The sequence below is a fragment of the Hemitrygon akajei genome, chromosome 20, assembly GCF_048418815.1.
Source record: "Hemitrygon akajei chromosome 20, sHemAka1.3, whole genome shotgun sequence".
NCBI lineage: Eukaryota > Metazoa > Chordata > Chondrichthyes > Myliobatiformes > Dasyatidae > Hemitrygon > Hemitrygon akajei.
The window spans coordinates 30,461,547-30,485,560 of record NC_133143.1 but is presented as its reverse complement, the minus strand read 5'-3'; the positions used below and the strand labels follow the sequence as shown (position 1 = coordinate 30,485,560).

The following is a 24,014-nucleotide window of genomic DNA, read 5'->3' as shown; positions in this document are numbered from 1 at the left end:
AAATCATCAGGACAAATCAAATAAGGAACGCAACCATCAAACAACGACTGACCAGATATCACGAGGAAAGCGTATTATGGCCTACAGCTCTTTCAAAGGTCTTGTGAAGCATCAGCGCAACCCCAGACAGGAAACTAAACTAAGTCCATTTGAGATGCAAACAGGTCATCATATGTCACTGCCAGGAGTCTTCGATCTCAGAGAAACTGATAAACACATTATGGTAGATAGTTTAGTTTTTCTGTGAAATTAACCCCAGCTGTCCATTCTGCTTCTCAACAGGTTTCTCCCACTTGGGAAGACCCAACAGGAGGAGGACATACCCTGATTCCTGGTGAGTGGGTCCTGATTAAGAAACTGCACAAGGAACCACTGGGAGCTCGATGGGAAGGTCCTTATCAACTGCTATTAAGTACTAACTTGGCAGTGAAAGTAGATGGTAAGACTAAGTGAATGCATGCCAGCCACTGCAAGCGAGCTAAAGTGGTACCCAACAAGGACAGATTATGTGCTTAATGTGTTAGAACCTCCTGGCCACAGTGCTTACATTGCTGTGCTACAGTGCGCAAATCACTACCCAGCCAGGAGACTTCAAGCAAGTTGACAACTAGCGAACATTATGGTTTATTTAACATTAGTTGTTGTTACACTAATGTGTCTTACCATATTTAAATCTGTGTTTACTTGATCATTAACAGAATACTTCAAACTCACTTAAGTGTACCTACTAATCTGCCTAACCACAATATTATCTTATGAACACTTTGAAGAATACACTCTTTGATATTGCATAAGCAGTTTTGTTTTGATTATCTTGTATGTAATGTAGATATCACAAGTTTTTCTGCCTCTGAATTTTAACATACAATGATGCTAAACGTGTAATTTGGAATCAAAGGGGAGGGGTTGTTTAGTTCTGAGAATGTTTGTTATTTTCTTTGCTGTTTGACAATTAAGTATTTACTTGTATTTTAAGTAGTTCTTGTGTTCAATATCCAGCTGGTGGCGTAGAGGCATCAGCGCCGGACTTTGGAGCGAAGGCTCCTGAGTTCGAATCCAGCCGGCTCCCTTGCACGCTTTCCATCCGTGCCGTGCTGGGTTGAGCATCGAGCGAGCAACTTGGCCTCGTAAAAACAAGAAAGCCTGCTAAAAAAAAACGCCGTCAAATGAAGGCATCCCGATGAATCCACCTGGAGTTAAGGGCTTTCTTCTTCTTATGTTCAATATGCCTCTAGCAGCAACACAAAGTATAATTCTGGACAGTCAGGGAAGCTTCTTTGTTTTGTATTACTTGAATAACTGCCTTTTCAATGGCTAACTTGGTACTGCAGTATTAAATAATAACCTTCTAATTGGTTAACTCGTATCTGCAAATTTGAATGGAGTTTTCCTTGTGTTTATGGGTAAAAATAGCTTAAAACAAAGCAGTGCCATATTAACCTTCTTAGTATCTTTAATCTTAACCTTCTCTTCACTGGGCCTCTATCACTGTCCATTCAACTTTCCTCTGTTCTATCAACTCTTAATAAATCGATTGTGAAGCAACCAGTTTTGTAACTTTTTCCTGAAGAAATGTTGGATTAAAACATCAGAATCCAACACCAATAAGTGATCTCACAAACAACAATGTAATAATGACCTTTTTATCTGTCAGAAAGATGGGAACCTGAGAGGAGAGTCAAAAGGGAGATAACCAAAGCTGGAAGTAAAAGATAGAAATGTTGTGTGTAAATTAAACAGGCAGCAGAAGAAAAATGAGCAGCAAGCAAGGACAGAGTATAGGGAAGTGTTATGAGGGCAAACTCAAGTAATGTTGCACCCAAGGTGAATGAATAATGTGAAAAATACTTGTAAATGGCTATCATCTAATCGCCATTACAGAAACGTAGCTGTAAGAGAGGCAAAGCTAGGAATTAACTATTCTACATTTAGGAAGGATAGACCAAAAGGAAAATGTAATTGAAATTTAATTGAGTACTGTGGTCTGCTAAACAATGGTCCTAACTGCTGTACTGGTCTCATTAAGGACTGAGACCAATATAGCGGTTAGAAAGGACCTTAGTTTAGCAGATCACAGTTTTCAATTAAGTTCAATTTGGTGGATCTCAGAAGCAGCAGGGGCATCAAAATATTTGTGGGAATTATTTCACAAACAAGAGAAAATCTGCAGATGCTGGAAATCTGAGCAAAAAAAAAACAACAAAATGCTGGAGGAATTCAGCAGACCAGACAGCATCTATGGAAAAAAGTGCAGTCGATGTTTCGGGCCGAGAATCTTTGGCAGGACTTAATTATTTACTGGCCTGTGAATAATAATCGTGATGCAAGGCTTAGTAAAATTGAGGAAATTAGAGGTGACGACAACACAGAAAGTACAATAAACATGGGGGTCTTTAATCTGCACGTAGACAGGGAAAACCAAATTTGTACTAATAATGATTTCATGGAATTAGAAAATGATAAATTTCTGGATCAGTGTATCGAAGAAACAACTAGAAACTAAGCTATTTTAAAACTGGTGCTCTGTAATGAGAAAGAGTTAAAAGAAATCTTGTTTCAGGAAATGTTAACACGAGAATATTTTGCAGTAAGTTTAAAAGTTTGAAACCAGGGTTTCAAATTAAATCAAATTTTAACCAAAGAAAGGTATGAGGGGAAGATTGACTGGGATACATTGAGAAACTACATTAAAAGTTATGACAGTAGATAGGCAAAGGCTTAGGGAAATAATGCACTTGTCTGCAACAAATGTAAATTTCTTTAAGGCACAAAATCACTGTGTGCAAAGCACTCCAACCATGGAAAGGGGGACAAATTAAAGTATTAAATCAAAGGGAAAGGTTTATAAAGCTGCTATAAGAAATTGATAAAGAAAGGGGAAAAAAGGAACAAGTGTAAATTATCAAGGAATATAAAAACAGATTGTAAGAGGTATTTATGTGAGAAAAAAAGATTAGCAAAGGAAATTGTAAACCTTTACGAAAATGGAAGCACTCTTAGTGGCGAAGTAATGAGACAGAGGAATTAAACAAAAACTTACAAAAACTTTGTTTAAATATTGAGGAAATAAGGGTCCAGTGCAATAAAGATATCTATTAATAAATGCTATTGCAGACAAAGAGATGGCAATAGAGACAACGGATGATTTGGTTATCAACTTCCAAGTTTCTAAATAATCTGCCAATATTTCCTGCATATTGGAAGTCTCAAATATGATCTTAAGAAATGAATGAAGGGAAAAGAAGAGGAAGAGAAAATGCTGGAACCAATGACAAAAGGATAGAATTTAACCACACATAAAATAATAAAGTTAAGCAGAGTCTACATGAATTTATGAAATAGAAATTATGTTTGACTAAACTGTTGGGAATTCTATAAGGGTGCATCTAGTGGAGTAAATGTGGGGTATCAGTGGATGTAATTTAATTTTTGGAGGGATTTCAGTAAGATACCATACAGATGATGAATAAAATTGGGAGCAATATACAATATTGTGGATTTGGATTTGGTTAGCTGATAGAAAACAAAGAGTGGGAATAGAGACATAAGAGACTCCAGATGCTGGAAATTGGAACAGAAAAATAAATTGCTGGAAGAACTCAGCAGGTCAGGCAGAATTTGTAGCGAGGCAAATCATAAACATGAAAAAGTCTGCAGATGCTGCAACATACACAAAATGCTGGAGGATCTCAGGAGGTTAGGCAGCGTTTGTACAGTGAAATGGACAGAAGAATAAATGGGTCCTTCTCACATCAGCATGTTGTGGTATTGAGACACTGCAGGATCAGTGGTTGAGCACTAACTATTTACAATCTACTGACAGCACCAAAGGTAATACTTACAACTTTTCTAACAATACAGAATTACACGGGGATGTGAGCAGTGATGAGGATACAAAGAGGCTTCAAGGAGATATAGAAAATTTGAGTGGGCGAACAACGTGGCAGATCGAGTACAATGTGGAAACACACTGGAACACAAAGTAGAAATGCTAAGTTTTTTTAATGGTGAGAGATCGGGAAATGTTGAGGCTTAGGGGAGTCTGTGTGTTCTTGTACACAAGTCACTGGAAGCTACCACGCATACGCCGCAGGAAACGATGAAGGCTGGCCACTGCAAGAGGAATGGAGTACAAGCATAAAGACAGAATACTAGAAAAGGGCCTAGGGAGACCACACTTGGAGAAGCATGTATAATCTTGATTTTCTTACCTTAATCTAGCAGTTTAAGGAGCAGTGCAATGAAACTTTGCCAAACTGCTTCTTGGGGTGAGAGGTCTGTCATAACTGGAGAAACATCTGCTATGCAGGTACTTATCCTCGAGCTGAGGAGAATGAGGCATGACTTCACTGAGTCACACAAAATTCTTCAAAGGTTCAACATGATAGATGCAGGCAGGCGAATTACCCTGGGTAAGAAGTCTTGAACTCAAGGTCAATGTCTCAGAGGGAGAGCTATTACTTTCAGGACTGAAATAAGGACAAATCTCTTCACTCTGAGGCTGGTGAATCTTTGGAATTCTCTGCTCTTTTGGGCTGAGCAGGCTCAGTGAATGATTGCGTTCATAAGGAAAATCAATAAGATTTATAAATCTATAAGAAATCAAGTGATAAGAGAATAGAAAAAGAAAATAACACTTGGGACATGTTAAATGGTTAAGCAGGTTCAAGGCAGCAAATGACATGTACCTCTTTCTATTTATAGTCTATGCTTGATTTGTGTCAGGTGTTGAATAAATGTCAGAGGGGTTACAAGGGATAATATCCAATATTCCTCTTTGAAATAATAGTCATAGATTAATACAGCACAGAAAGAAGTGTTTCAGCCCAACAGTCCCGTTCTGAGCACTGCATTCTCTGTTGACTGTGTTCAGCCCATAACCCTGCAAGCCCTTCCCCTCCACGTACTTGTCCAAATACCTCTTAAATGCTTCAGCTCTACTCGCCTCGACCACTTCATCTGACAGTCCATTCCAGGTACTCACTATACACTATGTAAAAAATATACCTCTCAGGTCTCTTTTAATCTCTCCCTATTACTTTTTATTTGTGCCCTCTAAGGTCTTTTGAGATCCTGCATGGTTACAGGCCCTTCCAAACCAATGAACCTGCGCCGTCCAATTACACCCATGTGACCAATTAACTTACTAACCTGAATGTCTTTGGAATGTGGGAGGAAACAGAAGCAAATGGAGGAAACCCATGCAGCCACAGGGAGAACATACAAGCTATTTACGGACATTGGCGGGACACCCCAACCTTGGGGGGAAAAGCCTATAAAATCTCAGGATCTTTCTGTCTAATTGAAAGAGGAGGCATTCCCAGTTAAGTGTTATTCATGTTGGTGATATGATCTCCCAGGGACATGAAAAACCATGCCCAAAAATAAGAATGAGATGAATGACAAAGACCAATAAAAGGAAATTATTTTTAACCTTGTTGTTTGGGAGATCAATGGAATGAGAACAGGTTACTGCTCTGGCAGCAAAGGTGAAAATTACTGTTAATTATGAGTTTCTAGCTACTGAAGGTTAATCTCCTGGCCTGCTGTAAGCAGCCTGGGAGTAAAAAGAGAATAGATTTGTTGGAAATAATCGTGCTCCTTTCACTGTCATATAAAAATGCTCGAGCTGGGGGAATAAAGGAGACAAAGGAAGAGAGAGAGAGGAACAGGGAGAGTAAAAGTAGTATAAAATGGGAAAAGAATGCACATAAAATAAATTACACAGGATAATGGAACGTGCTTTAAAAGAAGCAGAGCCCCATGGTAGCTATTACAGCTCCAGGGGTCAGAGTTCATAGTTCTATCCCAGTGTCCTCTGTAAGGCGTTTGTATGTCATCCCAGTGGAACGCATGAGTTTTCTCCAGCTGCTCTAGCTACCTCCCACAGTCCAAAGATGTACTGATTACTAGGTTAATTGGCCATTGTTAATTGACCTGTGATTAAATATAGGCTAGAGTTAAAATTGGGCAATGCTGGCTGCATGGGTCGAAGGGCTGGAAGGACCTATTCTGCATGGGGCCTCCAAATAAATAAATAATATATTGAAAAGTGAAGGCTGTGTGTTGTAATGAAAGAACACAGCAGCTAATATTCTCACAGCAGGGTACATAAACAGCAATGTGATCATCATCAGACAATGCGTGTCTAGTGGTGTTAGTTTCAGATTAAACATTGTGCCGTTGGAGGTTTGATCTAGCTGCCTGACTGGATGGGTGAAACAATGAGGAGAAAAAGCCTCCAATATTTTTGGATATGTCTCGAGTTAGGTATTCTACATTCTCACTTTAAAATCCAGAAAATGGAACCTTTTACAAAAGCTATCCATGCAAGGTTAAATAAAAACTTTCAAGCTATATCTGAATGATTTTTGTGAAGCAAGCATTTTAAAAGAATATGAACCAATGAGTTAAAATACAGATCAGGCACAATCAAACTGAGACATGGAATGACCAACTCCTGTATTTCTTAATACACAAAGAGTAAAATCCAGGCTCAAACAAATGAGTGTTTAACAAATATCCAGAATATGATAGTGGATATTTGCTGATTGACTCCCGAGCTCCATAGTTGGTTAAACTAGTGATGGCAACGGTGAGCGCACAAATCAATTGCGCTGCAAATGGCATTAACCGGTCTCGCAGCATAGAGAAGAGGAGGAATGGGAATGACTAATAGCTCTTCAGATAAAAGAAAGATCCACTCACTTTGTGACTTTGTGCCCTTTCTATAAATAGAATTTATCAGCAAAACTGTCTGTGTGAAAAGGAATTTTAAGTGCATGAGTTGGGAAATCAATTTCAGAAGCAATGTGAGGGTGATGAGGTAGAAAAAAATAAGAGAAATGGAATGCTGTGGTGAAGAGAGAACTTAGTATTTTGCAAGACCTGCTATAATCATTATTTTCATTAGGACTGGTTCTTAGAGAAGAAAAGAAAATGAACAGAAAATGGGCTGCAGTGGGTAGGAAAAACCCACAGATTTTAGACATGATGCAACAGGTACCAGGAATTCCTTAAGACGTGAATGAAAAACTGCTCTTTGGTTAGAATTACTCAACAGCTTCTGTGTTGTAGTGAAGTGGCTTTATTTTCCTCCTACTAGCAACACAAGAACAATAAAGGAACAGTAGTTATAATGGGTGACTTCAATCTACATATAGATTGGGTGAACCAAATTGGTAAGGGTGCTGAGGAAGAGGATTTCTTGGAATGTATGCGGGATGGTTTTCTGAACCAACATGTCGAGGAACCAACTAAAGAGCAGGCCATTCTAGATTGGGTATTGAGCAATGAGGAAGGGTTAGTTAGCAATCTTGTCATGCGAGGCCCCTTGGGTAAGAATGACCATAATATGGTGGAATTCTTCATTAAGATGGAGAGTGACATAGTTAATTCAGAAACAAAGGTTCTGAACTTAAAGAAGGGTAACTTTGAAGGTATGAGACGTGAATTAGCTAAGATAGACTGGCAAATGATACTTAAAGGGTTGACGGTGGATATGCAATGGCAAGCATTTAAAGATCGCATGGATGAACTACAACAATTGTTCATCCCAGTTTGGCAAAAGAATAAACCAGGGAAGGTAGTGCACCTGTGGCTGACAAGGGAAATTAGGCATAGTATCAAATCCAAAGAAGAAACATATAAATTAGCAAAAAAAAGTGGCACACTTGAGGACTGGGAGAAATTCAGACACCAGCAGAGGAGGACAAAGGGCTCAATTAGGAAAGGAAAAAAAGATTATGAGAGGAAGCTGGCAGGGAACATAAAAACTGACTGTAAAAGCTTTTATAGATATGTGAAAAGAAAAAGATTGGTCAAGACAAATGTAGGTCCCTTACAGTCAGAAACAGGTGAATTGATCATAGGGAACAAAGACATGGCAGACCAATTGAATAACTACTTTGGTTCTGTCTTCACGAAGGAGGACATAAATAATCTTTCAGAAATAGTAAGGGACCGAGGGTCTAGTGAGATGGAGGAACTGAGGGAAATACATGTTAGTAGGGAAGTGGTGTTAGGTAAATTGAAGGGATTAAAGTCAGATAAATCCCCAGGGCCAGATGGTCTGCATCCCAGAGTGCTTAAGGAAGTAGCCCAAGAAATAGTGGACGCATTAGTGATAATTTTTCAAAACTCCTTAGATTCTGGATTAGTTCCTGAGGATTGGAGGGTGGCCAATGTAACCCCACTTTTTAAAAAAGGAGGGAGAGAAAAACCGGGGAATTATAGACCGGTTAGTCTGACATCGGTGGTGGGAAAAATGCTAGAGTCAATTATCAAAGATGTGATTACAGCACATTTGGAAAGAGGTGAAATCATCGGACAAAGTCAGCATGGATTTGTGAAAGGAAAATCATGTCTGACAAATCTTATAGAATTTTTTGAAGATGTAACTAGTAGAGTGGATAGGGGAGAGACAGTGGATGTGGTATATTTAGATTTTCAAAAGGCTTTTGACAAGGTCCCACACAGGAGATTAGTGTGCAAACTTAAAGCACACAGTATTGGGGGTATGGTATTGATGTGAATAGAGAATTGGTTGGCAAACAGGAAGCAAAGAGTGGGAGTAAACGGGACCTTTTCAGAATGGCAGGCAGTGACTAGTGGAGTACCGCAAGGCTCAGTGCTGGGACCCCAGTTGTTTACAATATATATTAATGATTTAGACGAGGGAATTAAATGCAGCATCTCCAAGTTTGCGGATGACACGAAGCTCGGCGGCAGTGTTAGCTGTGAGGAGGATGCTAAGAGGATGCAGGGTAACTTGGATAGGTTAGGTGAGTGAGCAAATTCATGGCAGATGCAATTTAATGTGGATAAATGTGAGGTTATCCACTTTGGTTGCAAGAACAGGAAAACAGATTATTATCTGAACGGTGGCCGATTAGGAAAAGGGGACGTGCAACGAGACCTGGGTGTCATTGTACACTAGTCATTGAAGGTGGGCATGCAGGTACAGCAGGCGGTGAAAAAGGCAAATGGTATGTTGGCATTTATAGCAAAAGGATTTGAGTACTCCCAGAGCAGGGAGGTTCTACTGCAGTTGTACAAGGCCTTGGTGAGACCGCACCTAGAATATTGTATGCAGTTTTGGTCCCCTAATCTGAGGAATGACATTCTTGCCATAGAGGGAGTACAGGGAAGGTTCACCAGATTGATTCCTGGGATGGCAGGACTTTCATATGAAGAAAGACTGGATCGACTAGGCTTATACTCACTAGAATTTAGAAGATTGAGGGGGGATCTTACTGAAACGTATAAAATTCTAAAGGGATTGGACAGGCTAGATGCAGGAAGATTGTTTCCGATGTTGGGGAAGTCCAGAATGAGGGGTCACAGTTTACGGATAAAGGGGAAGCCTTTTAGGACCGAGATGAGGAAAAACTTCTTCACACAGAGAGCGGTGAATCTGTGGAATTCTCTGCCACAGGGAACAGTTGAGTCCGGTTCATTGGCAATATTTAAGAGGAAGTTAGATATGGCCCTTGTGGCTAACAGAATCAGGGGGTATGGAGAGAAAGCAGGTACAGGGTTCTGAGTTGGATGATCAGCCATGATCAGACTGAATGGCAGTGCAGGCTCAAAGGGCCAAATGGCCTACTCCTGCACCTATTTTCTATGTTTCTATGTGTCTATGTAATATTAAAGCACTGACTGCACTTCATTGGCTTCAAAGTATTTTGAGATGTCCTGAAGCCCAGACAGGTGTAACAGAAATGAAAACATTTCTTCTTGCAGAGCTGTGTCATAATTAAATCCCAAGTGCCCTGGGATGTGTGAACCCTTGAGGGCTTCTATTTGATGCTGCCAGAACTTGTTGACCACTTGAGAAAATTGAACTGAATCTATATCAGATTTTGAGAACAAAAGTTACCTTTTACACCTTTAATATATAAAACATATTGCTCACCATCTCCAAGTAAACCTGCCTATATATTCCAGCAACTCAAGCCTCCTACAGTTCCCACTTACAGAGTGTTGGGCAGTATAAATCATTTACTGACAAAGACAATATACAGAACAGAGCATAAAATATGGTGGTATAGTGTAAAGTACAAATAAAAGAAATTCTGTTAATTGGGTAAATCTGGAAGAAGGCGGTGGCAAATGCAATGTTGCCATTTATTTCAAGGGAATAGAATATAAAAGCAAGGAGATAATGCTGATGCTTTATAAGACACTAATCAGGCCATACTTGGGAGCACTGTCAACAGTTTTGGGCCCCATATCTCAGAAAGGATGTGTTGCCATTGGAGACAGTCGAGAGGACAATCACAAAGATAATTCTGGGAATGGAGGGGTTAACATATGAGGAGCGTTTGGTAGCCTTGGGCCTGTACTCACTGGAATTTAAAAGAATGTGGGGGGGGGGGGACCTCATTGAAACCTACCAAATGTTCAAAGGACTAGATAAGGGGATGTGGAGAGGATGTTTCCTACGGTGCGGGTATCTAGAATTTGAGGGCACAGCCTCAAAATTGAGGGGCGATCTTTTAGAACAGAGATAAGAAAGATTTTCTTTTAGCCAGAGAGTAGTGAATCTGTGCAATGCTCTGCCACAGACTGCAGTGGAGGCCAAGTCCATGGGTATATTTGAAGTGGAAGCTGGGTTCCTGATTGGTCAGGGCATCAAAGGATATGGCGAGAAAGTAGGTGTATGGGGTTGAGTGAGATCTGGGATCAGCCATGATGGAATGGCAGAGAGGACTCGATGGGCTGAATGGCCTAATTCTACTCCAATGTCTTATGGTTTAATAATAATGAGCATCTAAGGTGGCCAAGAAGCCATCGGATAGTTTTAAGATCTCCTCTGGTTTAGTAAATGTCTTCAACAGAAGACATTTTCTGCTTTTATTCCAAACGGATGGGTCGTCTCCCGAAATAGTATAAAACTCACTCACCCAGGCAAAATTGCAAATGAGAGCAATAACACAACCAAGGCATGGCTAACCCAATGACAACAATTCAATTCATCCCACCTAGTATGTCTGAAGGCAAAGCTCAAACGCAATCTTCAGTGTGTAACATAATTCAGATTGTATACAGATCTGTCATTACCTCCATGTCAAATATTCCATGTCTCCATTAATAAAGTATTCCATGCATCTTCTTATTCCATCTTATCGACCGTTCGTGCTGCCTTTATGATCCCACTGCACTTACATCACTGTCCTCCCAATTCATCATGCCTCCTTTCACCTGGTCACACCTCCACAAATGCATTATTTCACACTTATAGACAATAGACAGTAGGTGCAGGAGTAGGCCATTCAGCCCTTCTAGCCAGCACCACCATTCACTGTGATCATGGCTGATCATACACAATCAGTACCCCGTTCCTGCCCTCTCCCCATATCCCTTGACCCCGCTATCTATAAGAGCTCTATCTAACTCTCTCTTGAATGCATCCAGAGACTTGGACTCCACTGCCTTCTGGGGCAGAGCATTCCACATATCCACCACTCTCTGGGTGAAAAAGTTTTTCTGCATCTCTGTTCTAAATGGCCTACCCCTTATTCTTAAACTGTGGCCTCTAGTTCTGGACTCACCCATCAGCAGGAACATGCTTCCTGCCTCCAGTGTGTCCAATCCCTTAATAATCTTATATGTCTCAATCAGATCCCCTCTCATCCTTCTAAATTCCAGTGTATACAAGCCCAGTCGCTCCAATCTTTCAACATATGACAGTCCCGCCATTCCAGGAATTAACCTTGTGAACCTACACTGCACTCCCTCAATAGCAAGAATGTCCTTCCTCAAATTTGGAAACCAAAACTGCACACAATACTCCAGGTGGGGTCTCACCAGGACCCTGTACAGCTGCAGAAGGACCTCTTTACTCCTATACTCAATTCCTCTTGTTAGAAAAGCCAGCATGCCATTAGCTTTCTTCACTGCCTGCTGTACCTGCATGCTTGCTTTCATTGACTGATGTACAAGAACACCTAGATCTCGTTGTACTTCCCCTTTTCCTAACTTGACCCCATTTAGATAGTAATCTGCCTTCCTGTTCTTGCCACCAAAGTGGATAACCTCACATTTATCCACATTAAACTGCATCTGCCATACATTTGCCCACTCACCCAACCTGTCCAAGTCACCCTGCATTCTCATAACATCCTCCTGACATTTCACACTGCCACCCAGCTTTGTGTCATCAGCAAATTTGCTAATGTTACTTTTAATCCCTTCATCTAAATCATTTATATTGTAAACAGCTGCGGTCCCAGCACCGAACCTTGCGGTACCCCACTGCTCACAGCCTGCCATTCCGAAAGGGACCCATTAATCGCTACTCTTTGTTTCCTGTCAGCCAGCCAATTTTCAATCCATGTCAGTACTCTGCCCCCAATACCATGTGCCCTAATTTTGCCCACTAATCTCCTATGTGGGACTTTATCAAAAGCTTTCTGGAAGTCCAGGTACACTACATCCACTGGCTCTCCCTTGTCCATTTTCATAGTTACATCCTCAAAAAACTCCAGAAGATTAGTCAAGCTTGATTTTCCCTTCATAAATCCATGCTGACTCGGACTGATCCTTCTACTGCTATCCAAATGTGTCGTAATTTCCTCTTTTATAATTGACTCCAGCATCTTTCCCACCAATGACGTCAGGCTAACCGGTCTATAATTCCCTGTTTTCTCTCTCCCTCCTTTCTTGAAAAGTGGGACAACATTAGCCACCCTCCAATCAGCAGGAACTGTTCCTGAATCTATAGAACATTGGAAAATGATTACCAATGCGTCCACGATTTCTAGAGCCACCTCTTTAAGTACCCTGGGATGCAGACCATCAGGTCCCGGGGACTTATCAGCCTTCAGACTCAACAGTCTATCCAACACCATTTCTTGCCTAATATAAATTTCCTTCAGTTCATCCTTTACCCTAGTTCCTTTGGCCACTATTACATCTGGGAGATTGTTTGTGTCTTCCCTAGTGAAGACAGATCCAAAGTACCTGTTCAACTCATCTGCCATTTCCTTGTTCCCCATAATAAATTCACCCGTTTCTGTCTTCAATCGCCCAATTTTGGTCTTAACTATTTTTTTGCTATTCACATACCTAAAGAAGCTTTTACTATCCTCCTTTATATTCTTGGCTAGTTTATCTTCGTACCTCATTTTTTACTGGCATATTGCCTTTTTTGTTATCTTCTGTTGCTCTTTAAAAGCTTCCCAGTCCTCCGGTTTCCTGCTCATCTTTGCTATGTTATACTTCTTCTCTTTTATTTTTATACTGCCCTTTACTTCCCTCGTCAGCCACGGCCGCCCCTTACTCCCCTTAGGATCTTTCTTCCTCTTTGGAATGAACCAATCCTGCACCTTCTGCATTATTCCCAGAAACACCTGCCATTTTTGTTCCACTATCTTCCCTGCTAGGGTATTGTTCCATTGAACTTTTGCCAGCTCCTCCCTCATAGCTTCATAGTTCCCTTTGTTCAACTGTAATACTGACACATCCAATTTTAACCTTCTCCTTCTCAAATTGTAGGTTAAAACATATCATATTATGGTCACTACCTCCTAATGGTTCCTTTACCTCGAGGTCCCTGATCAAATCCGGTTCATTGCACAACACTAAATCTAGAATTGCCTTCTCCCTGGTAGGCTCCAGTACAAGCTGTTCTAAGAATCCATTTCGGAGGCACTCCTCAAACTCCCTTTCTTGGGGTCCAGTACCATTCTGATTCTCTCAGTCTACCTGCATGTTGAAATCCCCCATGACAACTGTATCATTACCTTTGCGACATGCCAATTTTAACTCTTCATTCAACTTATACCCTACATCCAGACTGCTGTTTGGAGGCCTGTAGATAACTCCCATTAGTGTCTTTCTACCCTTAGAATTTCTCAGTTCTATCCATACTGACTCTACATCCCCTGTTTCTATGTTCCCCCTCGCAAGGGACTGAATATCATTCCTCACCAACAGAGCCACCCCACCCCCTCTGCCAGTCAGTCTGTCCTTTTGATAAGATGCATATCTTTGAATATTCATTTCCCAGGCCCTGTCCGCTTGAAGCCATGTCTCTGTTATTCCCACAACATCGTACTTGCCAATTTCCAACTGAGCCTCAAGCTCATCTACTTTATTCCTTATACTTCGTGCACTCATATATAATACTTTTAATTCGTTACTCCCCTCTCCTTTCATATCAATTCCTATTTCACTTGGCCATACTGTATGATCTCTTCTTGAGCTTTCTACTCCATTGATTCTGTTGTCCTTTTTAATTTCTCTTATTTTCACTTTCCCTTTAACTCCATCCTTATATTTCCAGTTCATCCCCTCCCCCCCCACTACTTAGTTTAAACACATCCGTGTTGCAGTGGCAAACCTGTCTGCCAGAATGCTGGTCCCCCGCCTATTAAGGTGCAACCCGTCTTATCTAGATTGAGCCATGAGCCTCAGTCATTCACCAACAGCTTACACATACTTGTGCTACTAAACTTGTCATATTTCAAAACAAGCAGTTTTAGTAAACCTACAAAAATAAAATAAAAGATAGCCCAGGTATGTCATAGAATCACTTAGCTTGAAAATAGGCTCTTTGGCCCTCTGTGTCTATGCCAGCAATCAAGTACCTATGCACTCAAGTTCCATTTTTAAGTACTCAGCCCACAGAACAACATTTTAAGTGTCCATTTAAATACATTTTAACTACTGAGTATCCACTTCCATCATCTCCTCAGGCAGTGCATTCCTGATCTCACCCACCCTCCGGGTGTGAAAAAATATCTTCTTCAAACCCCTTCTAAATCTTCCACACAAGTCTTTTACTTTGCCATTTTCATAAATCTAATTCTGCTATTAATTGCTACATTAACCTCATCTCAATCACCAAAGTGACAGAAGAGCTTGCTCATCAATGTACCAGTTAGGTTTCTTTAAGGATCCATAGATCAATATATCCTGGACCAGAGAATTAAATTACTGAGGAGCAACGAGATTGACTGCTCTCGATGTGAAGTATTGCATTAAGCAGCAGGAATGAAACTGAATTCATGGCCATTAGGGGAATTTCTCCACAGGTTGGAATCATACAGAGCAGGACAGTATGATAATTGGAGGCCAATTATCAGAATATATTTTTGTCCCAACTTGCTTAAATAATGACCTTCCTTCCAGTCTCAATTCAGAATTTGAAATAATTGTAGTGTTCAGTTTGCCTTAAAAACAGTTCAGAAAATGGAGCAGTCAGAACTTACATATGACAAGCCTCAGAGGACATTCAGTTATGGACTAGTAAGTAACAGGTGACATTTATACTACAAAAGGCCAGGTTGAGGACATCCCTGGTGAGAGAGTACCTAACCTTTGACAATTAATGGCATTTCCATCATTGATTATCAACTTCTTAGTGTTACCACCACTGGCAACTTTAAGAGCTGCTTGGAGTGGTATGTAACACATCCCCTTATTCTCCGAAGCATTTCTGGTATTAATAAGGTATGTTTCAGGAATCCAGTGCATTACTTTCACTTTGACTGGATGAGTGCTCCTCCAATGACACTCATAGTCCTGGGCATTATGCAAGCTAACGTAGCTCACTTGATTCCAGTCCACCCAGTCCCTCTATGACTAACTTACCGGTACTTAAGTTGCAGTGTCTACAAAATGCACTGAAGAAACTGGCATTGTCTTCTGCAAAGCACCTCCCAAAGCTCTGAATACTACTACAGTACTTCAAATATCACCACTAGCAATTCCATAAACATTTTATACATAAGTTATCAGTGCGGGATGAAATGCTCTGTACAGCCTACTTAATGGTAGTGTTAATGTACACACAACACACACAAAACGCTGGTGGAACACAGCAGGCCAGGCAGCATCTATAAGCAGAAGCACTGTCGACGTTTCGGGCCGAGACCCTTCGTCGACAGTGCTTCTCCTTATAGATGCTGCCTGACCTGCTGTGTTCCACCAGCGTTTTGCGTGTGTTGTTTGAATTTCCAGCATCTGCAGATTTCCACGTGTTAATGTACACTTCACCATTTATAATGTAGTATAGCAACAAATTAAATTCAATTACAGATAGACAATGAATGCACAAACACATCCACTGAATGAAAAATACAGGGAAAATCTTCACAGACAAAATGTTACATTGAACCTCAGGTATCTAAAAATTTGGTAAAAGAAATTAACTTGAAGTACAGGAAAGAGGCAGACAAGCCTAGGAGACAAATTTGGGGCCATGGTTTGCCGAAGGCAAGGCTACAAATGATATCATAATTGGAGGAATGTAATTTTCTCGAAGGATTGTAGGGCTGGATAAGTTTATAGTGCTTGGGAGGGTGAGGTTGTGGAGAGATTGAGGCAAGGACTGATTTGAGGTTGAAAATCTTTCAGATGATATGGCTCAGTGAGGGTGTTAAGTACAAGGATATGTGTGATGGAGAGTGAGTGAATGTTAGCAATTGGACAGCAGATGCAATCGTGCATTCCTGGTCAAGGCAGCAATGTTGATAATGCCTTAAGCCTGAGAAGATAATAAATCAGCCTGTCATCCTCTGCACACCTGACACATAGGATTTCCCTGGACACTGTTGTAATGACATATAGAAGAAAAATCAGAGCTTTCATGAGAAGTGTAAGTTTTATTTACTCAAATATTTTTACTTACTGGTCATATTCAGTTGGCTGGTCATGAGATGTGACAAAGATTGCTGAACTCTCACATCCAAAGAGCATCTGAATGCACTTTCAGATGACTCAGACTTCCACTGAGGCCCACCCAAATGATGTAAGGAGATCTGTATTCTCACATCTTCATCTGGACGTCCATTCATACATGCGCAAGGGCTTGCTTCCAGCTGTTTTCCAATTACATACCCATCTAACCCCACCCAAATGCCCACTCATCAAAATCTGTTGTATTCTGAAATTTGATAATGGCGGGGAAGAAGCTGCTCTTAAAACACTGAGTGTGAGTCTTCAGGCTCCCATAGATCCTCCCTAATGGTAGTAAGGTGAAGAGGGCATGACTCAGATGGTGAGGGTCTTCAATTATGGATGGATACAAGTAGCATCGATCACCTGTTGTACTGAGGCAAGGATTCAGCATGTCAACCCTTGGATTCGAAAAGCTACCTTCATCGCAGGGGACCTCATGGACAAGTCAGGCAATAATAGCAAACACAAAGTACACTGCAGATGCTGTGGTCAAATCAAGATGTACAAAAAAGCTAGATGAACTCAGCAGGTCGGGCAGCATCTGTTGAAAGAAGCAGTCAACGTTTCGGGCCGAGACCCTTCGTCAGGACTAAAGAAGGAGGGGGCAGGGGCCCTATAAAGAAGGTGGGGGGAGGGTGGAAAACCAATCAGAGGAAAGATCAAGGGGTGGGGGAGGGGAAGCAGGGAGGGGATACGCAGGAGAGGTGAAGAAGGAATCTAAGGGGAAAACACTATGGGTAGTAGAAGAAGGCAGAGTCATGAGAGGTGATAGGCAGCTAGAAGAGGAGACAGAGTGAAGGTGGGATGGGGGAAGGGAGAGGGAGGGAATTACCGGAAGTTGGAGAATTCGATGTTCATTCCAAGGGGCTGGAGACTACCCAGACGGTATATGAGATGTTGTTCCTCCAACTGAAGTTTGGCCTCATCATGGCAGTAGAGGAGGCTGTGTATGGACATATCCGAATGGGAATTTGAAGGAGCGTTGAAGTGAGTGGCAACCGGGAGATCCTGTCTGTTGTGGCGGACGGAGCGGAGGTGCTCGACGAAGAGGTCCCCCAATCTGCGTTGGGTCTCGCCGATGTAGATGAGGCTGCACCGGGAGCACCGGATGCCATAGATTACCCCAACAGACTCACAAGTGAAGTGTTGCCTCACCTGGAAGGACTATTTGGGGCCCTGAATGGTGGCAAGAGATGAGGTGTAGGGACACTTACGCTTACATATACGCAATAATAGCAGTGGGCACTTTATTCCCTCCACATTACTGTGCTGCTGGCAATGTGCTCATACAGCGGTAGCACTATTAGTAGTGAATGAGTGGAGAACTAAATGAGGTGTGTGGTCCTTTCCTAAAATCTTCCACCTTCTCTGACTGCAAGCAAATTGACTGGCCCAGCGCCATGAGCCTTACAAAAAATTAAAAGATCACTCAGTACCCACAGATTCAAGAGGGTCAGAAGCAAACTTAGGGGAGAAATTCTATGAGAATTTTTAACACTTCCATTACTTGTAAATATAGGTGGCCCCTGTTATTCGAAAGTTCGCTTTATGACAGAACGTTACAAAAGACCTACATTAGTATCCGATTTCGCTAACCAAAGAGGATTTTCGCTTTTATGAAAAAAGACGCCCGCTTTATACGTTGTGTTTACCCCTAGAAAGACTACCATGACCGTGAAGCCTTGTGCGGGCAGTTGTGTGCGCTTGCGTGAACGTGCGTAGGCATGTATGTGCCAATTTTTTTTCTCTAAATCGATTTCAACTCGCTGTCTTCCCAATTTTGATAAGTGAAACTACACTGTACATTCAATATTTCTACTTTATATAAGCTGTATATTTATCATATCATTCCTGCTTTTACTATATGTTCGTGTTATTTTAGGTTTTATGTGTTATTTGGTAGGTTATTTTTTTGGGGTCTGGGAAAGCTCAAAAATTTTTCCCATCTAAATTAATGGTAATTGCTTCTTTGCTTTACGCCATTTCGGCTTACAAACAGTTTCATAGGAACGTTGTACCTTCGGATAGTGGGGAAAACCCGTATACTGTAATTGTTAAAGAAATGGATGATTGATGGCCATAATCATCCAATTAGAAATCTTTTTTGTCCATTTACCACAGGAAATTTAGGGGAGGCAGTCATGAGCAGGTTATGACAAGAAATCACCTGGAGTACTTCCAGTCATTATATTGTCACAATAAAAGGTGATCAGGTTGACCCAAATATGTCATTATTACTTGACAGAGGTTGTGGAAATCCAAGCTACTGATTATAATTCTGAAAAATCCATTACAAAAGAAAAGGAATATTCTGTCCAATTACACACAATCCTGGCAGAATATATCATTCCTGATGGAATAAACTCTGCTTACACTGACCTGAAATCCCATCAGTGCCCCAAGGAGAGACTTTGTAATCTGACATCTACCGACCGGTAAGATCAATGAGAAATGTGAGGGGAAAAAGTCTTTAGTCACAGAAATATTTAGCTCCGAATCCAATCTGTGCTGTGCTCAAAGCATACAGATGAGGGAGCTGTTCAAAGATGCAATGACTACAAAAGTTACAACAAGTGAGGGTTGAGGGGCTTGCTTTAAGATTCTTGTGCACCTAAAGCAGGCACTACACTTGGAGAAAATAAACAAGAGGACTGATGATGTCTGATAATGAGCCATTGTTACAGCCGTTCAATTACTTAAGTGACCTTTCACCATAGCGAAGTTAAGGCCAGGTCATTCTCATTGGAGACTGAAGATTCAAGGCAATGAAAACACATAAATACGCATATTAATAATCTGCGTGATTCATTTCACTTTTAACTTACTAGTTTGCTCAATAGACATAATTTTTTAACATGACCAGTGAAATACCATTCAAGACGCTGCACTTATCACTTGTGTTTTGATTCTGAATTGGCCAAACATTTGTGAGAATGTGTAAAGTGAATGATAACAAATCAGCAGTTTGTTTTTCCCCTCACTAGTTTTGCTCCTATTTATTTAACAAAATAAACTTTATTCATAATAAATCAGTCAATACCATTTCATCCAGTTGGTATAATTTACTTATTATTATTTAATTATTTATGGTTCTATATTGCTATATTTCTACAGTATTCTTGGTTGGTGTGACTGTAACGAAACCCAATTTCCCTCAGGATCAATAAAGTATGTCTGTCTGTCTTTACATTCATAGCCAATGTATTCTGTACTGTTCTATTACATTCATACACAGCAATAGCACTGCTGCAACTCAAGAGGCACTCTGAACTGGTATACTACTACAATAATTGAGGGCATTCCTCCCCTAACCCAGCCCCTCCCTCTCCAGTAGGAGTAGAACCCCACACTGCAGTCCCTCCCTACTAAATCCTTGTGATGGCTGCACCAAGCTTTTGAGCAGCGTTCCCCCACGGACATCTCAATATGCTGACAGACCAACAACTTCTGGGCAGCCAAAGAGCGTCTTTCACGCAGTTGATGATCTGCCAGCAGCATTCCATGTTCACCTCCCTGGGAACAGCCCACAGATCAGGGAGTACTCTGTCACACAGCTTCTTCGGATGAACCGCTACACCTTCTCTAGACCCTCTTCACAAACCTACGGTCTGCAAAAAGGTGAGCCACCATCTCTTCCCCTCTACAGTCATCCCACAAGCAGCGGGTTGCGGGAATGATGCTCCAGACATGCAAAAAGGCTCTGACTGGGTGTGCCTCTCTCACCGTCAACCAAGCAAATTCTAAGTCCCTGTTGGTGAGGCCTGGCGATGAGGCATTCCACCAGAAGGTCTGGACAGGAAAACAACCCACTGTGCCCATCAAGTCCTTCTCCTGCGGTGTCTGCAGGATGCTCCATGTTACACACTGCCTGATGGACTTGTGGTCAAAGGTGTTGGCTTGGAGCAAGTTCTCCACGAAAAGCAGGTGGTACGGCAACATTCAGCTGACTGGGATATTGCGCGGCAACGAGGCCAGATCTATCCTTTGTAACACCTGGCACACAGTGACACCTGATGTCCTCATATTCAGGTTCAACGCACAGCCCAAAGCAGCCACACGCAAAGGCAGTCGTCTACCGAGGTCAGCGAAAGGATCATAGGCATCCCTGCAAATTTGCTGTGTGCCCTTTCACACAAGTGCATCCATTCAAAACTTATTCCTTTAAGAGACCCTGACTCCTTCTCTCACCTAGAGAACCAGTGATAGGAAACTGCCACTGGGGCTTAGGTGATCGAGGTGAATTAGTCAATATCAGAAGCGGCTGACAGAAGAAACAAATGGAATTTCTTGGCCCCCAAAATAATATAAAACCACAGCAATAATGCAGCTGATCACATTTGAGAGGAGGAAGCCATACAGTTAATTTGCTGTGTGTCCACGCATCCTGCCACCCATGTAAAAAGAGCAGACTGAGGGGAGAGTGCGTTTTAAAATAAATGAGTTATTAGTATGCGTGACAGCAAAGGAGCATTCCACCGTCAGGTCTCCAACTCGACTCATTCTCTCTTAACACACTGCCTAAGAACCCTAGCGACATAAAAGTCATTGTCCTGTTAAATTACTGATGATAGTGAATGGGACTCGTATCAAAATATTCAGCAATAGAGAAAACACAGCTATATCCTGTTCTAAATCTTAATCATCCTAGGCATATCCTTCTACATGTACCTGTGACAAAGTACAGGAAAACCTGAGAGTAATTGCTTTAATGTTTGAGTAATGTTAGGTTACAATGGACTCTGCTCCTTAGCTGCTATTAACATGATTGAGTGGACTGAGCAGTTTGTGTACTCAAACTGATGAAGTCCTTCTTTGTACAGAATGTATTTTCAAGGGGAGAACATGCTATAACTCTTCAGTTTGACTACAGGAGTTCCAACTCATGATTGCCTGCAGCAAGGAGAATTTGAAATATTACTCATCAAGCGTGCTCTGTTGTTCCTCTCATCAATCAACCGTCATGTATCTGTAGTCGGGAAGAGGCTTCCTCTACTGGAAAATACATTGCATGGCACAACTGAAGTAACACGGGCTCAAGGAAAGAGCACCCTTTCTTTTACCCAACGCCCTATCATTTCACATACTTTCAACCTTGGTAAACCAGCAATGCATCAAACTGTTTCATGCGCACAAAAACCTTCACGCTGAGCACACCTCCAAGGCTTGTGCTGAACTACAACATGAAAGTAAACAGGATTCACATTTAATCCATACCTAATGCTGCTCATGCTGCCCGTATCGGATCCCAGTTTGCATCGCTCCAATTGGCTGGCGACAATCTGACGCTCCGCCTCCAGCTCTCTGGTTAATCTTTCAAACTGCAGCTCCTGCAACAAGGGAGGGGAGAAAAAAGAAAGGAACAGGCATCAACCAGGAGAAAAGTACATGGGGGCAGGGGTTATTAAACAACACAATACATTATTCCTTCATACTCCAGTCACCAAATGAATCACAGATCCATTAAAAAATTGATAACATCGGCCAATCAGCCCATCATGTTTATGCCAATTAATAAATTTCACTCTTCCGCACTAGGCACATTACAAAACAACTCAATGTTCTATAATCTCATGACCAAATAGTGCTTAGTGTATCTTTAGGCTGATTAAGAAACAAAGTTTTCTAATCTCCCCTCTAATCCTTCAACCTATTACTTCAAATGAGCCAGTATTTGACTCCTCTGCTAAAGAAATTATTTTCCTCATATTTGACCCAGATGGGCACTTTAATTATGACTCCCCTCAGCCTACTCTTTTCTAAAGAAACAGAAGCTGTTCTATCCAGACTTTCCCAATAGCTAAACATTTTCAGTGTGGGCAACATTCTTGTAAATCTCTTTGGCATCTCTCTGTGTGATGTGGTAACCAGAACTCTATGTAACATTCAACACATGGCTTAACTGATGTGTACGGTTCTTGCATAACTTTCCTATATCCCTTGGCTAGCAAAGAAAAGTATTCCATCCTTTTTTAATCACTTTATTGAATTATCCTGTTACCTTAAAGGATTTGTAGTCATTCACTTCCAGATTCCAAAGCTCCTCCACACCACTGAATATCCTCTCACATATTACATGACCCACTGCCAAGATACAACTTTCCAATTGCATCACCGCCCATTTCTCTGGATTAAATTATATTTGCCATTTTTTGGCCCAACCGACAGCCTATCCATACATTCTGTAATCTAAACATTTCCACTGTTAACCCCATCAACTGTTACAAATATTGTAGATTTATTTGTCATGATCCTTGTATTTAATCCAAACCATTTATAAACATATTACAAAAGCTGAATACCAAGCGTTATGGAATCCCAGTGTTAATAGTTTTGTACTCACTAATATACCTATCAACCTTTACTCTTTGTTTCCTGTCACTGGGATCCAAAATGCCATCCCTCCAACTTAAATCTTATGATCTTTTACCTTAATTTTTCAACCAGACTGTATCAAAACACTTCACAAAATCCATGTAGACTTCATCAAAGGCATTGCCATTAACAGCCATGCTTGATACCTTCTGTAATTCAATTAATTTATACAATAAGAATCATCCCTTGGCAAACCCCTACTGATCATCATCGATTAATGTGTTTCAAAGAAGTTTTGTACTATTTGCTTTGAATGAAATCTAGTCAGCCATTCCAAGTTAAACTAAAATGGGCTTTAATTACTCAGTTTATTCCCTCTTCTTATTTTAAACAGGTTCTCATTGATCTCATTGAAGCCTATTGAATGTTGAAGGGACTAGAATAGGGTGGATGTGGAGAGAATGCTTCCTATGGTAGGGGTGTCCAGAACTAGAGGGTGGTCCTTTACAGAGGTAAGGAGGAATATTTTTTAGACAGAGATTAGTAAATCTGTGGAATAATCCACCACAGACTGAGGTGGAGGTCAAGTCTATGGGTATGTTTAAGCCGGAAGTTGATAGTTTCCTGATTGGTCAGGACATCAAAGGATATGGATAGAAGACAGATGTATGGGGTTGCGTGGGATCCGGGATCAGCCATGATAGAATGGCAGAGCAGACTCAATGGGTTGAGTGGCCTAATCCTGCTCCTCTGTATTATGGTTGTATAGTCTAAGGTTGAAATATTGTCCTGAGCCTTCACAATTTTGGTTGGCAGCTTTCAACAGCATAGGCTGCATATTATATAGTCAGTGATTTATCCATTCTCAGTAAATGATATTTCTTCTATGATATTTTATGTTTATTCATCATAACTATATCATTCTTTTTTGCTAGAAAGACAATCAGTATTTAGTCTTCAGGAACCTAATCCACATCCTCCACCTCTGTTAAGTAATATTTTTGGTCACTAAT

General features: G+C 41.1%; 1 protein-coding gene across 12 annotated transcripts in view; it reads right to left on the bottom strand.

Annotated features, from left to right (window-relative positions):
- LOC140713685 (catenin delta-2-like) overlaps window positions 1-24,014 on the bottom strand; it is a 1,190,818-nt gene that overhangs the window by 446,424 nt on the left and 720,380 nt on the right. For all 12 annotated transcript variants that reach the window (XM_073024066.1, XM_073024071.1, XM_073024072.1 and 9 more), the window contains one exon: window positions 21,904-22,016. In XM_073024066.1, the coding sequence (XP_072880167.1) occupies window positions 21,904-22,016 (113 nt within the window). The remainder of the gene's footprint in view (window positions 1-21,903; window positions 22,017-24,014) is intronic.